The sequence below is a fragment of the Balaenoptera borealis genome, assembly GCF_965194805.1.
Source record: "Balaenoptera borealis genome assembly, chromosome: 9".
Classification (NCBI taxonomy): Eukaryota; Metazoa; Chordata; class Mammalia; order Artiodactyla; family Balaenopteridae; genus Balaenoptera; species Balaenoptera borealis.
The window spans coordinates 9492800-9508882 of NC_138873.1; the positions used below are offsets into that span (position 1 = coordinate 9492800).

The following is a 16083-nucleotide window of genomic DNA, read 5'->3' on the forward strand; positions in this document are numbered from 1 at the left end:
CAGGAGGTCTTTGCTCTGCCATCACTTACCACGGTGGTTCTGAGTTTCGAGAGCCCCTGAGGACTTTGCACAACGATGGCTCGGATTAAAATCCTGTGTCCCGCTCAGACAGCTGACCTGGGTGATCAGCCAGAACCTCGAGGGCTAAGTGGAAACTACCTCCCGTCCACTTGTGAAATCACTCATCCCTCCCTCTTCAGGACATTCCTTCAGTTCCTGTATTATAAGAAAAATGAAAGAGAAGGAGAAGCAATTACAAGAAAAAGAACAGGACTCGGCTGATGAAATGTGAGATGAGATTCTGTTTGGGTGAGGAAACTGACTTTGTCTTTAAAGTGAGTCACCTAGACCTTTAAGAATCTGATGAAAGGTGCAAATCCTTTTCCCCAGAAAAAATGTAAAATACGCACATAATTTGCCTACAATCGCGTGTGATTCATTGACACACGCACCCCAGTAATATATGGACCAAAGGTTAAGAATTCCTCTTTTGGAAGCAAGTTAGAAGAAGCGGATGTCAAAAGTATCTCTTAGAAAGTTCTCATCACAAGAAAAATAAAAAACAAATTGGTAACTATGTGAGGTGATGGATGTTAGCTAAACGTACTGTGGTGATCGTTTCACAATATACACATGTATCAATCACTCTGCTGTACACCTTAAACTCATACGATGTTCTATGTCAATTATATCTCAATATAACTGGGGGGAAAAGCACCTCTACAGGTGGTTGGGAAGTAAATCTTAACCACGAAGGCATTTCCTCTGGCTCCTGAAAAAAGCAAAGCAAACCTCATGTAATAGAAGAGGACGGAGGACAGATGGCTCCTCACAGAAAAATTTCAGTTCACCAGGGTCAAGTCTCCTGTTGTAGACAAATACCTATTGTTTATGCTAGTTCGTTTTCCATTCTGTTTAGATTTGTGGCAAGGGAAGTATAAATCCTTCTGAATTACAATGGATTGATCCGTCTGGAAGTGATTTAAACACATCAACAAAAGAACTCAATCTCAAAAAAATGGTCTGTTTCCTTCTGTCAAGTTCTGCTTGGTTTTGCTTCCTCTGGGTCCTCATTTTCTGGCGGATGGATGGTTTTCCAAATGGTACATTTTCAAAAACTCCTGCTTCATTAAACCAATGTATTTGTAGACACGTGTCTAGGGTCAGGGTGAACGCATACTCCGGCTCAGTAAAGAGGGATTATCCCAGGCAGGACACGCTGGTGTAGTTCATGCTGCACAAAAAACAGCTCCAGCCCTCAGTGGCTCAATGTGGCAGGAGTATCCTCCTTGCTCGTGCAAATTCTGCTGTGGGTCCCAGCCGCTCTCCAGGCCACCTCTCCTCTATGTGCTTCAACTCTTCAGCCCCCTTATGTCAACACTCCCGTTGTCATCGCGTGACGGAAAAGAGGGGCTGAGAGACGAGCACTAGGAAGTGGACTCGATGCTCCCAACTACATTTCTGTGGCCGAAGCAAGTCACACAGTGATGCCTAATTCTATGGAGATGGGGAAGCATGATCCCTCAGTGGGCGCAGAGGAAGATGAGAACAAAATGATGATGAAGGTGTGACGTCTGCTGCAGGGACCGTGAGAACATGGCTGAAAATTAAAGTACGTTTTGAGGAATGTGTGCTGAGATGTTCTCTGTGGATGAGGAACTACCCCCATCTCAGACTTTAAAAATAAATGATAGGGGCTTCCCTGGTGGCGCAGTGGTTGAGAGTCTGCCTGCCAATGCAGGGGACACGGGTTCGAGCCCTGGTCTGGGAAGATCCCACATGCCACGGAGCAACTGGGCCCGTGAGCCACAATTACTGAGCCTGCGCGTCTGGAGCCTGTGCTCCGCAACAAGAGAGGCCGCGATGGTGAGAGGCCTGCGCACCGCGATGAAGAGTGGCCCCCGCTTGCCACAATTAGAGAAAGCCCTCGCACAGAAACAAAGACTCAACACAGTCATAAATAAATAAATAAATAAATAAATAAAAAGAACGTGAATTTAGAGAAAAACAGAATATATGAAAAATGGGTTCAGACTTTAGACAACAGGCATCACAGGACTCTGACCACTGAGAGAAGAGAAATAGGTGAGCCCCATTATGGCCCCAAATCCTGCCTGAATGCAGATTCCAGGCTCAGTACAAGGAGGGGGAAACCACAGAGTTCTGTGGTCTCACTGAGTTGAGGAGACAGATCAGAGTTCTGGGAGATGAAGGCGGCTAGGATCAGATGGGCAGAGCTCAGGAGAGAAGGGAGCTACAGAGAGAGAGACTGTGTTCTGGAGAGCTGCAGAACAGCTGCAGCTGTTAGCTGTCTCTAACCCCTAGAGACAAGGCTTTCGCTGAATATTGCCCCACGCGCCCCTGTGAGGACACCACGTGAGGACAGTGACGCAACCAGCAGAAATCAATGGGCCAAACAATTCCCAGGGCTCACACGGGGCTGGGAATAGGTCACAGAGTCCGCAGCTTGAGTGGGGTGACATCCTGCTTCAGGCATCTGGCAGGGTCCTCAGAAAGGCGTCCCCTCCGTAGGGGCTCACGCGTGCCCTCCACGACCGGGGGCTCACGCGTGCCCTCCATGACCGGGGGCTCACGCGTGCCCTCCACGACTGGGGGCTCACGCGTGCCCTCCACGACCAGTCTCCCGTCTGCACTGGAGGGAGGCCAGTCAGAGCTCTGGTCACCCCAGAAGCAAGGCCGGGATGGTCAGCCCGGAGCCGGGCCGTGGGTCGTCCCTCCTGCTCACGGCCTTTCAGTTCTGTGCGTCCAGCCCGCTTTTCCTGCCTGTGGCCTCTCTGCTTGCTGCCCCTTGGGCTGACCGAGGTCCTCTATGGCTAAGGCACAGCATCTCCTCGAGGTCCAGGTGAATCAGTAATCGTAACAGCCAACGTTATTGAATGAAGGAGTGAACTGAATGCAGCCTGAGATGTTTCTGTATCTGCGTGGGAAGGAGCCGGATGACCTGGGCCGAGGGAACACCCTACGTGCAACTCCAGGGGCAGCCCTGAGTCCAGACTTTCCGTTATTAACCGCCCCCCTTCCCCTCTTCACTTGAGAATTAGCTACATCTGATGCTAAAAAGCAAAATAGAAAGCCAGTATTAGCCAAAAACATATGGGTGCCACTCGGAGAACAGAATCGATTTAAAGAATAATCCACATTAGGCAGCAGGAGTGAGAAGCGGTGAGCTGCCCGCTCAGCCCGGAGGAGGGATGGGCCCTGCCCTCAGCCCTGGGCTCAATTTCAACGAGGCCCCAGGCCTCACTCTGGGCCTGTCACATGCCTCACGTTAGCTTTCCAGCCAAAGTGCACCACATGATATTGGATTTAATGGTCAAATAATAAGCTCACAGTGTCTCCAAGACCCTCTGAGAGACCGTGCTGCTTAGAAGGAAGCCGCATGCCAAAGGGCCAGGAGTAACTTTTAAAGCCTTGGAGACAACCAGTCTCCTCTCCCATAGCCAAACTAACGCCCACACTAGGAAGCAGAAAGATTACAGAACTCCCTCATTAGTTTAGAGGCTCATCATTTTATGAAGGCTCAGAGTTTGTCAAGGCAAAGGGCACGAGTGAGTGCTGACTGATGCTTGGAACTCCGTAAGTGCTTGGCAGGTATGGAGCAGAGTGGGGGTCACTCCTGCACTTCAAGGTACCCATTTGTGACAACAGTGACAACGACCATTACGGAGGAGAGAATCGACATCTGCACCTCCCCTCACCAACTGCTGTGGAGTCGATTCGCGCTGGCTGACCACTTTGAGATCAAGAAGGTTTGTAGGAAAAAAGAGGGTAATCCGACACTCACCCTGGATCGCATCTGCTCATGAGCTCACCTGTCTCCTGCCAGGTGAGATGTGCCTAGAGCAGCAGGTGGAAGTTGGGGCCAGGTCCTGCTTTCGAATTGGCAGGGTTGATGAGGGATGAAGTTTGGGACACACGCTGCTCTGCCCTTAAACTCACTGGGACTGGGTCCCAAAGGGTCACTCGGGAGCCAGTCCAGGGGTGGCTGCCCCCACTGAAGGCACGGGGTTGTGGCCCCCACGCCCGCACCCTGCCCTCGTGTGGGCGACTCAAGAAGGGCCCAGGGCTGGGAAGGGCTCTGGGAAGGCACGGGGTTGTGGGCCCCACGCCCGCACCACGCCCTCGTGTGGGCGACTCAAGAAGGGCCCAGGGCTGGGAAGGGCTCTGGGACACATCTGTTCTTAGCCCGGCCACTCCGTGGCTGAGGGGACTAGGGTCCAGAGAGCTCACATGACTTGCTCAAGGTGACAGATGTCGGTGTCAGACTTGGGACCACAGCCCAGGGATCCGACTCACAAGTCAGACCTCTTTACGTTACCAAGGGTTTCCTTCACCAGGAGGAAGGTCTTCAAATTTTTGATGATTCCCTCACAAGGTTGAACTAGCAGATGAACTGAGGTCTGTACATACAGCGAGAATCAGCCCAGTTCTAATGGGTGGTACTAATAATGCCCAGGAAACAGATGATTTGGGAAACTAGATCATTCCAACAGCTTTAAAAAAATTTTTTTTAGTAATGTCAAATAAATTTGTATTCATTTTCCCAGTTTTATAGAAAAATAATTGATCCACATCACTGTATAAGTTTGAAGTATACAGCCTGATTTACACATATTATGAAATGATTATAATAGGTTCAGCTAACATCCATCATCTCATATGGATACGATAAAAAGAAAAGAAAAGAAAAAAGGAAAATAATTTTCTCCTTGTGATGAGAACTCTCTGGATCTCCTCTCTTGACAGCCTTCCTGTATATCGTACAGCAGTGTTAGCTAGAGCCACCATGTGGTTCATTACATTTTTTTGAATTATAATACAAGATCATTGTTAAAAAACTCAGAAAAATATAATCTTATATAAAGATCACTCATTGTCTTACCCGCAAAGAACCACTGGAGAAGCTCAGTCTTAGCCCATGTGCTGCTTCCTGGTCCAGGTTTTGCGTTCTCGGCCTTAAAGCCTCTCTGGGCACACTCTACTCCAGCACTACCCTGGGCACTCCTAGGTTTTATTGATAATAGGTTTTTATCCTCATCCACATGCATTTGTTGAGTGCCTTCTGTGTGTCCTGAAAACGCCTATCGGTCCCAAGGCAAATCACAGTTGTCTGTCTGCTTTAAAGCAGCGTCTCTCAGTTTGGGTACTGTTGACACTTTGGGTGGATAATTTTTCACGGGGGCTGTTCTGTGCATCGGAGGGTGTTCAGCAGTCGCTCTGGCTTCTACCCACCAGATGACAGTAAGTCCTCAGTAAATGTCCCCAGGCACTGCCAATGTCTCCCGAGGGCAATGTTACCTATGACTGAGAACCGATGCTCTCAGGACAAGTGGCAGGGCTACGTGCTCCCTCTGGGCCCAGGCATCTGACCATGGGCGGCCGCCGTGTCCATGCTCATCACCACATGCCCCGACACTGTTTTATACCCAGAGAAGTGCAGGACTCTGGCTTTCTGGTGAACCAACATCATTTTCAGTTATGTCAGTGGCTTTTCTCTGGAACTGATGACTCACCACCAACCCCACCCCCCAGGCCTCCCCAACTTTGCTCCAGGCACCCCCTCTGCAGGGCAGCTCCCAGGCATGAGCCAGGTGAGAAGCCCTCACCATTAAAAAAACCCCAAAACGGGGCTTCCCTGGTGGCACAGTGGTTGAGAATCTGCCTGCCAATGCAGGGGACACTGGTTCGAGCCCTGGTCTGGGAAGATCCCACATGCCGTGGAGCAACTGGGCCCGTGAGCCACAACTACTGAGCCTGCGCGTCTGGAGCCTGTGCTCCGCAACAAGAGAGGCCGCGATAGTGAGAGGCCCCCGCTTGCCACAACTGGAGAAAGCCCCCACACAGAAACGAAGACCCAACACAGCCATAAATAAATAAATAAATTAAAAAAAAATACAACCAATATATTAAAAAAAACAAAAAAACAAAAAAACCCCAAAAACCAAAAACACCAGTGCTTCAAACTTAAAAGCAGTTGGTCGTGCATGGCCCAGGTTCCTGGTTCATGGTACACACATTTCTCTCTCTCTCCCCCTCAAAGAGTTCTGCAAATCCTACAAACCAATTGCTTAATTGAACTTTACAACTTTTTTTTTTGGCTTAAGATATGGATGTGTATTCCCACCTAAAGACCTTTGAACTTACTCTTGACTCAGAAGCTAAAAAATCTTCTCCACAGAGGTTTAATGCCCTTCAGACAACCTCGCCCACTGTTGGCCTTTGAATTGTCAACAGCATTCAAACAGCCTGGGTACAGTTAAAATACTGTGTTATATATATGAAAGCTATGTAAGAGGGTAGATCTTAAAACTTCTCACCTCACACACACAAAATTGTAACTATGTGAGGTGATCGATGTGTTCACTAACCTTATTAAGCTTGGCAATCATTTGCAAATATATACACATATCAAATCATGACGTTGTACACCTTAAGCTCACACAAGGTTATATGTCAATTATAGCTCAATAAAGCTGGGGAAAAAATCTCCTTCTGCTTTCCTAAAACTTTAGTTTGTTCCCAACTGCACCAATTTACATTCCCACCAACAGTGTAGGAGGGTTCCCTTTTCTCCATACCCTCTCCAGCATTTATTATTTGTAGACTTTTTAATGATGGCCATTCTGACCAGTGTGAGGTGATACCTCATTGTAGTTCTGATTTGCATTTCTCTAATAATTAGCGATGATGAACATCTTTTCATGTGCCTATTGGTCATCTACATGTCTTCTTTGGAGAAATGTCTGTTTAGGTCTTTTGCCCATTTTTTGATTGGGTTTCTTATTCTTTGTTTTTAAAAATGTTTTTAACATTGGTGCAGCCACTATGGAAAACAGTATGGAGGTTCCTCAAAAAGCTAAAAATAGAGTTGCCATATGATCCAGCAATCCCACTCCTGGGCATATATCTGGACAAATCTATAATTCAAAAAGATACATGCACCCCTATGTTCATAGCAGCACTATTCACAACAGTCAAAACATGGAAACAACCTAAATGTCCATCGACAGATGAACGGATAAAGAAGATGTGGTATATATATACAATGGAATATTACTCAGCCATAAAAAAGAATGAAATAATGCCATTTGCAGCAACATGGATGGACCTAGAGATGATCATACTAAGTGAAGTAAGTCAGAAAGACAAATACCATATGATATCATTTATATGTGGAATCTAAAATATGACACAAATGAATTTATCTACAAAACAGAAACAGACTCACATAGAGAACAGACTTGTGGTTGCCAAGGGGGAGGTGGGGTGGGGGAGGGATGGACTGGGAGTTTGGGGTTAGCAGATGCCAACTACTGTATATAAAATATATAAACAACAAGGTCCTACTGTACAGCACAGGGAACTATATTCAATATCCTGTGATAAACCATAATGGAAAAGAATATGAAAAAGAATGTATATATGTATAACTGAATCACTTTGCCGTACAGCAGAAATTAACACAACATTGTAAATCAACTATACTTCAATAAATTAAAAAAAAAGTTTTCTTACAGAAGTAACTGCTGGGTCTGGGATTTAATTTTGTTCTATTTACAAGCAAATTAGTTAGTCTGTTGCTGTTTCATGGATGCCCGCAGGAGAATGAAACCCGAGTCAGAGACAATGGGTAACTCAATTTCCAGCGGCATAGCCGGCGGGGGAGCTTCAGCTCACGGGCTGGTTCTCCCCTCCCTGCCTTGCAAGTCCATCAGGGGCAACTAGGGGGCGCTCGAGGGATGCCTTCTCGTGGAAAGGAACCTGGAGCTTGGGAAACCCGCATTTCATAGCAAGCAGAGGGAACGCCTGCTCTTCTTCCTGGAAGACCTTTACCTCATCCACCAAGGCTGTTTGCTGCAAACAGTGGTGACAATCAGCCTGGGTAAAAAGCAGTGAGGACTCTGCATTCTTGGCATAGCTGGCAAAGACAGCTGCAGAGCAAGAGAACCTTGGGAAAGGAACTCAAATTCTTCTTACTTTCTTGGAGAAAAGGATTTTAAATCAAACAGGCTGAAAAAAAGTAAGAAACACACATAGGAAAAAAGTACCTTCCTTCCTCATTATTGTCATTAGTTCCACTCAGCAATTACTCAAGCATAAACATAGTTACTTGAGTGCTTTTACTGCTTTAAGTAATGGACATTCATAGTTTGGATTCCCAACCTTTAAGACAGGATCTCTCGAGTCCCTCCACTGAGGATGTGGACCAGGAGTGTGGGGAAAGGCAGTCTCCCGGGCACAGTCTTTCCACTCCTGCATGGCCACGAAAGCGTGAGCCTGGAACATCTCCATACATGGAGATGAAGAGCCCTCACGGCCTGGGCAAGCCCACCTCTTTATTCAGGAGTATCTTAGCCTTTTCCGGGCTTGGCGTGTACTCCTTTGTTCTGCTTAATCGCCTGGCCGGTCCCACTGCCCCATCTGTTCCCAGTGAGGAGCGTTGGAGTCCGTCACCTGCTGCAGGCGAGGGGTGGGTACAGACCATCTCCCACTGGTCATGGGGACCAACGCTCATTACTGAGGCTGGTCTCACTGTCTCTTCTTTACATTCCATCCAGAGCCTGTGTGAGTTGTGTGTTTCTTGGTGACCTCAACACCTGCAAACCTTACAGGGTGTTGACGTCCTGGACCTGGTGCTTCTGGGGATGGGCAACCTGTGTCACACGATCGACAAGTGGACTGACCTTTTCCTCCACCATGCCTTTACCTCTTCTCTCCAGACATATATCTACTAGTTTTACATTGTCAAGATTTATAAAAATTATAAATTATTCTATAATTAAAGCTCTTCTGTGATAGCTAAAGGCCCTGAAGGCTCAAGTTACACGAGGAAGTGGCCAAATGCCGTGGTCCCCACTCCCGTGACACTGCCTCCTCCTTGCAGCCCGCACCCATGGCCTCACGGGGAGCTCTCCGCGATGAGCGGCCGGGGAAGGGAAGACGGGGCCTGGGTTCTGCCCGATGTGCGGACACCGCCCCCCCAGTGGACAGCTGCAGAGCCACAGCCCCTCCCTGGACACCCCTGAAGGACAAGGTGACGGAATTTACATCACAGAATTAAGATATGGAATATCAAGAGAAGTAAACCTCACGTAAAGAATGAATACACACACCCTGTAGGTGCTGTGTCTCTAGAGAACCCTAACACGCTGGGCAGCAGTATTTGTTCTTACTGCTCTCCAGGTGACTGTGACATGCTTCCCGGGTTGATAACTCTGATGTAAGGAACTAGCATTATTAATTCATGTCAAGAGAAATAAGTTTTGGGGCAAAACTCATTACCTGCACTCTTTTCAGCAGCTGGCAACAAGAAACAATTATCAAAAAAAAAACCACACGGGGCTTCCCTGGTGGCGCAGTGGTTGAGAATCTGCCTGCTAATGCAGGGGACGCAGGTTCGAGCCCTGGTCTGGGAAGATCCCACATGCCGCGGAGCAACTAGGCCCGTGAGCCACAACTACTGAGCCTGCGCGTCCGGAGCCTGTGCTCCGCAACAAGAGAAGCCACGATAGTGAGAGGCCCATGCACCGCGATGAAGAGTGGCCCCCACTTGCCGCAACTAGAGAAAGCCCTCGCACAGAAATGAAGACCCAACACAGCCAAAAATAAATAAATAAATAAAAATTAAAAAAAAAAAAAAAAAAAAACCACACGAAAACACCAAAAAGTGTTTTGAAAAAGTGCTTGAGAATTTACTGTACAGTTTTTTAACAATTTATTTATATGTTGGCTTCTACATGCTCTTACATTTGTGTAAAACATTTATACATATTCTTTACAATTTGTACATATATTAAATGGCTGTAACATAAACACTGTTCTATGAGATTTTATAAAAGGAAAATCAAGTAGGGAAAATTTCTTATAAAACATTAACAAAAAACCCGTGATATTGAAGAACAAGAAGTTCTCATATTCATGTTCATTTGATTTCCTCTGCTATTTATTTTTTGGTTTCACTTTATTTGTGCTGGCCCGAAATCTCCATTTTCTATCATGTAACTATCAGGTCAGAAGAGTGAAAGCAGGGGGAGGGGATGCAGGACGCCGACATCTGCGGGAGTGAGACCGTGTCCGCGAGTGTCCAGATTTAAAGCTGACGGTTTGCAAAGATCCTGTTTGGCTTTATGCCATTAAGGGAAGTACTAGTGATCAGGAAAATTCTGTCTGAAGTTTAGGGTACAGTCGGGAATAACATCGCTCTGCGCTTTTTCTCAAACGTAAAAGCTCGGGATGACCGCACATTATGCGGGCTGCCACCCTCCTCAGCCCCTAAACTCCTTCCATTTCGGGGGCCGGGAGAGGTTTGCTAACCTGTGCTTTATCTTTTCAGATAATTCCCGCTGGCCCGCTAGTCTAAATCAGATCAAGCGGCAAATCACGCTTTCCCCGGCATTTCTCACGAGGTCTCACTGAACACCTCGAGAGACTTAAAAACGAGTGGAGAGCTCGGGAGGAGCGTCTGCCCACAGGGCCGGCCCTCCCGGGCGCAGGGTCAGCGCGGCCGCTCCTTCCCCACGAGCAGAGGCAGAGCGCGTCCCCAGCTTTCTCGGTGAATTCTTCCAGCCCTACCGGGGCTCGGGAAGAAGCCGAGGAGGGAGGCGCTCCTCCCAGCAGACGGCACTTCAGGGTAGTGGGCGCAGGGGCTCTGATCCCGGGGTTCGGCCAAGCTTTGTCCTCTGAAGGGACACGTGCGTCACGGGCACATGAGGGGCCGCAGCCCCGGGAGCCCCTCTTTGCTTTCTCTCTCCAGGAAACGTAAGCACTTGAGTCATAAATATCTCAGCGAAAGGCATGTAGATCTTCCTAAATAGACAGGAATCCCAAAGGGCTGAAAAGAGTTATAAAAATATACAAACATATATATTTTTTACTCTGGCGTATTTCATATTTTTAAGAAAGCAATTAGTAATTATCTGACATTGGGTAAGAACTGGAAGATCGTGGGTGACTCATAAATTACATTTTTATGTAAAATATCAGTGGGGGAAACCCCTAATTTTCCATTCAAAATTCTGACAACTTTAAATACTTTCCAAAAATAGACAATTTCCTTCCACTGGTTTAAATAATGGATGTGGAAATGAACAAAAGACTATCCCTAAAGAACTGATGCATTTAGGAGCTTAACAAAGGAAATGCAGTTTTTTCCAACTCTATTTCTTTTTGGTTTTCTTTCTTTCTTTCTTTCTTTCTTTTTGGATGATGGAGGGAAAAAATTAAATTGCGTTGCCCCAAGTCAGAAGGAAGCACTTCGGCGTTTCTTCACGTTCGTTCTGTCCTACATCACCGGGAAGCGACCGAGGGCCTGCCTCAGCTTTTCTGCAATCTGGTGAAAAACAGAACAACTGTGAGACATCTCTCCCACCGTGACTTCATGGCACTCTATTATTTCCATGTCTTCTGAGTTAAACATGGCAGAAGTTTCAAATCCTTGAACGGGTCGACGCTCCTAGTCTCTCCCGCACCAACCCAGCCTCCGGGCAGTGGAGAGGCCTTCCTGAACCCCGGTCGCGGTGGTGCCCGGCTCGCAGGAAGCCCCGCTCCTTCATTCCCACAGCGCAGCTGCTGCCACGCTGTGCAGCGTCGTTCCTAGACCATCCGCCTGTCCTCCAGGCATCCGGGGGATCCGGTCTCCGCGCTGGCCCAGACGCCCCTGCCCTCGCGGACACCTGTGAACTCCTGAGACTCGGAGGACGAGCGGCTCCCCACGAGGCCCCGCTGCTGCTACACAGTGTGGAGACAGGATGCACCTTCAGCTCGTCTCTGAAACCAACTGTTTCCGACACGCAATGGACAATACGCACAGAGCACGTCAGCCACAGCTCCCTTCCAAGAATGACCGTTGGAGAGACACGTGCGGCAGCGTCCACCCAGAGATAAGATGACGCGTGCGTGGATGTGGGCCTGGGGCTGGCCTATCGTTATCCCTGAACATACATGAGATGACACCATGGCAACAGTGGAAAACTTAGTAAGAAACATGGCAGCCAACACATGGTCATTGTGTAAGTTACAGAACTTGTCTTCGGATGTCTGAGTTTCCATTTATTCAATACACGCTAGATCTCTGTTTTCTGTACGCTCTGGTAAATAACAAAATTGCTATGCAGAGGTACAAAAGTTAACATTTTCATTACTGGTTCCTGAGTGAAAATATCTGAGGTTTCGCCCTCCCTCTCGTTCTCGTTTTCTTTCTGAAATCCCTCTGCAAAAGCCTCACTCACAAACAAAGCCAGTCTGCGCTGCCCTGCATGGTGCCAGGCTCCTTCCCCAGCTGAGAGGGTGCCCTCATCGCATTCACAGTGTTCCCTGCGCACAGAGGGGCTGGAGGGAGGCAAAGGGACCACACAATAAGGGCTTCTTGGGGCCTCAAAACCAGCATCTAATACTCTTCTTCTTAAAAAAACAAACCCCCTTTTAACCCAGTGTTATTCAAAGGAAAAGGCGGATTTGATTAAAAGAGATTGGAAAAACCCCTGCTCAATATTTAGCCTCCTTTGGTTTATTAGTTAGGGTTAAAAAATACATGCAGGGACTTCCCTGGTGGCGCAGTGGTTAAATAACCGCCTGCCAATGCAGGGGACACGGGTTTGAGCCCTGGTCCAGGAAGATCCCACATGCGGCGGAGCAACTAAGCCCGGGCGCCACAACCACTGAGCCCGCGAGCCACAACTACTGAGCCCACGTGCTACAACTACTGAAGCCCGCGTGCCTAGAGCCTGTGCTCCGCAACAAGAGAAGCCACTGCAATGAGAAGCCCGCGCACCGCAATGAAGAGGGGCCCCCACTTGTCACAACTAGAGAAAGCCCACGTACAGCAACAAAGACCCAATGCAGCCAAAAATAAATAAATAAATTAAAAAAAAACCAAACAAAAATACACGCAGACTAACTTCACAGGGTCAGCGTACGTGAGCAGGAACCCTGCCCTCCCCGTGCGCGCGGAGGCCCGGCAGCAGCGCCCACTCACCGTCTCGTAGAACTGCACCTGCTGCTCCAGGTACAGGCGGATGACGCTGTTGTAGTCGTAGATCCGGTTACTGTGGAAGTGATTCATCTCAGCTACAACCAAAACCAAGACATCAGTCAGTGCCCCCCGGACTTCAAACGACCACCACTGGTGTCTCTGCTCGGTTATGATTAATCATCAACCGGATTTAATCTGCTTGGCCCGTGCCAGTTCCTGACAAAATGCTAGAAAGAGCCTAGAAAAACAATTTGAACGGTTAATGGCAAACAACGCTTTCCAGTAGATGGACGATTACTGCTGACTGGCATGTTAAATCCTAGGAAGCCCAATTCGGATGATCACCCAAATGGCGAGGACTGTTTGAGCAGGACACCGACTTGGTCTCACCGTCTACAGATGACTGCAGTTCAGAACGTCAAGTCTGTTTACTGTGGACCTAGCGAGGCGCCCGCGGGCTGCCACGCCCCCTCCTGCACAGAGACTGCCCAGGCAGGCCTCCTGAGGGACTCTGAAAAGCTGGGCAGAGGAGTGAGACGTGAGCAAGGCCCTCTTCAGAGTGGAGCCTGGTGCCGCTGAGCCCCAGGGCTGCCAGAACTCAGGCTCTTTCCAGGCAGAGGGTCCAACGCTCATCCTTCCTGTTTGCTGAATGCACCGATTCAGCAAATGAATCCCGTCTCTAACTTTGCCTCTCAGCACCCTCACCCCATCACCAACTCGGGAGACGCCTCCTTATCAGGGCTCCTCATCGCCTCCCCTCCTCGCACCCCGCCTTTTCCCTTATACTCCACACCTACAAAGCCAACTGCCTGCATAAATTCCTACAAAAAGCTCACTGTTGTGAGTTTTATGTTGTTATCTGAAGTTGTACAAAGCTTCTCGCTTATCTATTTGGATAACCCCAAACACAAGTTCAAAACCAACTTCCCCGTTTAAAACCCTTCAAAGCCCAAAGTTTCAGTCAGGCTTCCCTGTTTACTTCTGGATGCCTTTCACACATTCTTCCCTTCTCCCACACCTTCCCTAGTCCCGAAGGATGTCCTTTAGAAAAGCCCGCAAATACCCCTCATTCTCTCCCCTAGCACCTCATCTTCTTCGGGTTCTCAAAATCTCAGACGGCAGGAGCCAGGTCTCCGGTCGGGCTGTCCGACTAACGTCAGTCCCCAATTTGCACCCGCCCTCCCCTGGCCCCAGTCACTAGCAAACCCTCTCCCTTGAGCAGTGCTTTTTTGTTTGTTTCGTTTTTCCATCAAAACCTTTTAATGTCTTCTTAATGTCCACAGCAAGTCTAGACTCTTCTGCCTGGCTTTCGAGGCCCTCCACAATCACCAGAATTTTTCCCCTAATACTCTCCAAGTGTGTTTTATTCCCAAAGGCCAATGACCTAATCTGGTACCATTATTTTGTGTGCTTTTGTTCATACTGGAACATCCTTCCCCTTCCTCCTTTGCCCATGTATGTTCTATCCATCCACCAAAAGAGGAAAAATCCTTTCATTGCTCCTATCTGCTGGAAAACACTCAAAACATTAATATTTTCTCTTTATTAACAGTCAAACTATGCCAAAAATGCTATGTTCAAACTCCCTTCACATTCTATGGTCTTGGGGCCTGGCAGTTACATGCTGCTGAAAGCTGAACGCTGGAATCTAATCTGGATAGGGGCTGATATTAAAGGTTATGAAAGGAATCTTCAAGGTCTCCAAGAAATAATAAAAATGTACAGGTTTAATCAAGCTGTCATTCATAGTTATGTCACGTAAATGCGTGAAAAAGTAAATAAATATTACAGCTTTTCATTAACACTGGGATCCTGTAAACAACAGGCTTATGAAGATATTTTGAATCAGTTCTTATTAATTTAACTGCTGTTCACATTTGAGTTTCTCTCCAGCAAGGAAGATAGAAAATTTGCTGAGAAAAAAACCTCCACTAGTTAGCCACAGACCTTTCCTTCTTACCTTGCAAAGCATAAGACATTGTCCCAACACGTTTCACCATGTTCTGTTTGTCCTGTGGGGTGATCTTACTAGTTGCAACAAGTTTATCACTTTCTTTCACTTTTTCTATCGCTCCCTGTGAAATAAATACAAAATGCAGTGGTATCAATAAAACAAATCTAAAAAGATCAATTATTAGTTTAAAATATAACAAAGCTAACATATTCTATAACTGACTTGCTACTGAATAGGAAAATGTCCCCACAAAATAAGAACATAAAGTAAGCATCTATATGTAACTTCCTGTAAGTCACTTGGAAACAAAAATGTTGCTATTCTTGCCACATATAACTTAGCTGAAAGCTACAATTTTATGCTACCACAGAGCAGAAAACTAAACAGCGCTCTCTTTCTGTAATACGTATAAGCCATTGCCATGATACGAGTAGTACAGGATGGGAAAACAGGCACTAGGTTCAGGAAGTCATCTGACCCAGGTGAGTCTAGCATATGCGCCGGGGCACTGTGTCTCTGTTACAAAGTAGAGTATTTCATAAGCTGGTGCCTAAGTGCACTGATCATAAGCTTTACTGTGATTTCTGTAAGAGGCACTGAATTAATTTTAAATTAATACTTAGATGGAAACAGGTGTAAAAGCTGCCGAACGTTTCCCACGCCAGTCTCATCGCGCTGGTCGCTGGCACTGTCTACAGAGCATTAATCAGGCTCCCCGCCTAGAACTCGGGTGGCAGGCACAAACTCCTACCACATGCTAACTGTTCTCAGATTTTTCCTGAGATTTTCATTTTCATTTTATTTATTTTATCCCCCCCTCCTCCCGCCGCCAGTTTTACTGCAGTATAATTGACAGATAACATTGTATTAGTTTAAGGTGCACAGCATAATGAATTTGATACATATTTATAATGCAAAATGATTACTATGGTAAGTATGGTAACATCCATCTCCTCCCTGAGTCACAAACTATTTTTTTTCTTGTGATGAGAACTTTTAAGATCTACTTTCCCAGCAACTCCACTTCTGGGTATATATCCAAAGAAAACAAAATCACTATCTCAAAGAGATATCTTGCACTCCCATGGTCATGGCAGCATTACTCACAATAGCCAAGATATGGGAACAACCTAAGTGT

The 16083-nt window shown here is 47.1% G+C and overlaps 1 protein-coding gene across 1 annotated transcript in view; it reads right to left on the minus strand.

The window, feature by feature from the left end:
• Window positions 1–9689: 9689 nt before the first annotated feature.
• Window positions 9690–16083, minus strand: part of SNX9 (sorting nexin 9) — a 91853-nt gene continuing 85459 nt past the window's right edge. The window contains 3 exon segments of the mRNA XM_082404543.1: window positions 9690–11350; window positions 12995–13086; window positions 14952–15066. Coding sequence (XP_082260669.1) covers window positions 11303–11350; window positions 12995–13086; window positions 14952–15066 — 255 coding nt within the window. The 3' untranslated portion in view covers window positions 9690–11302.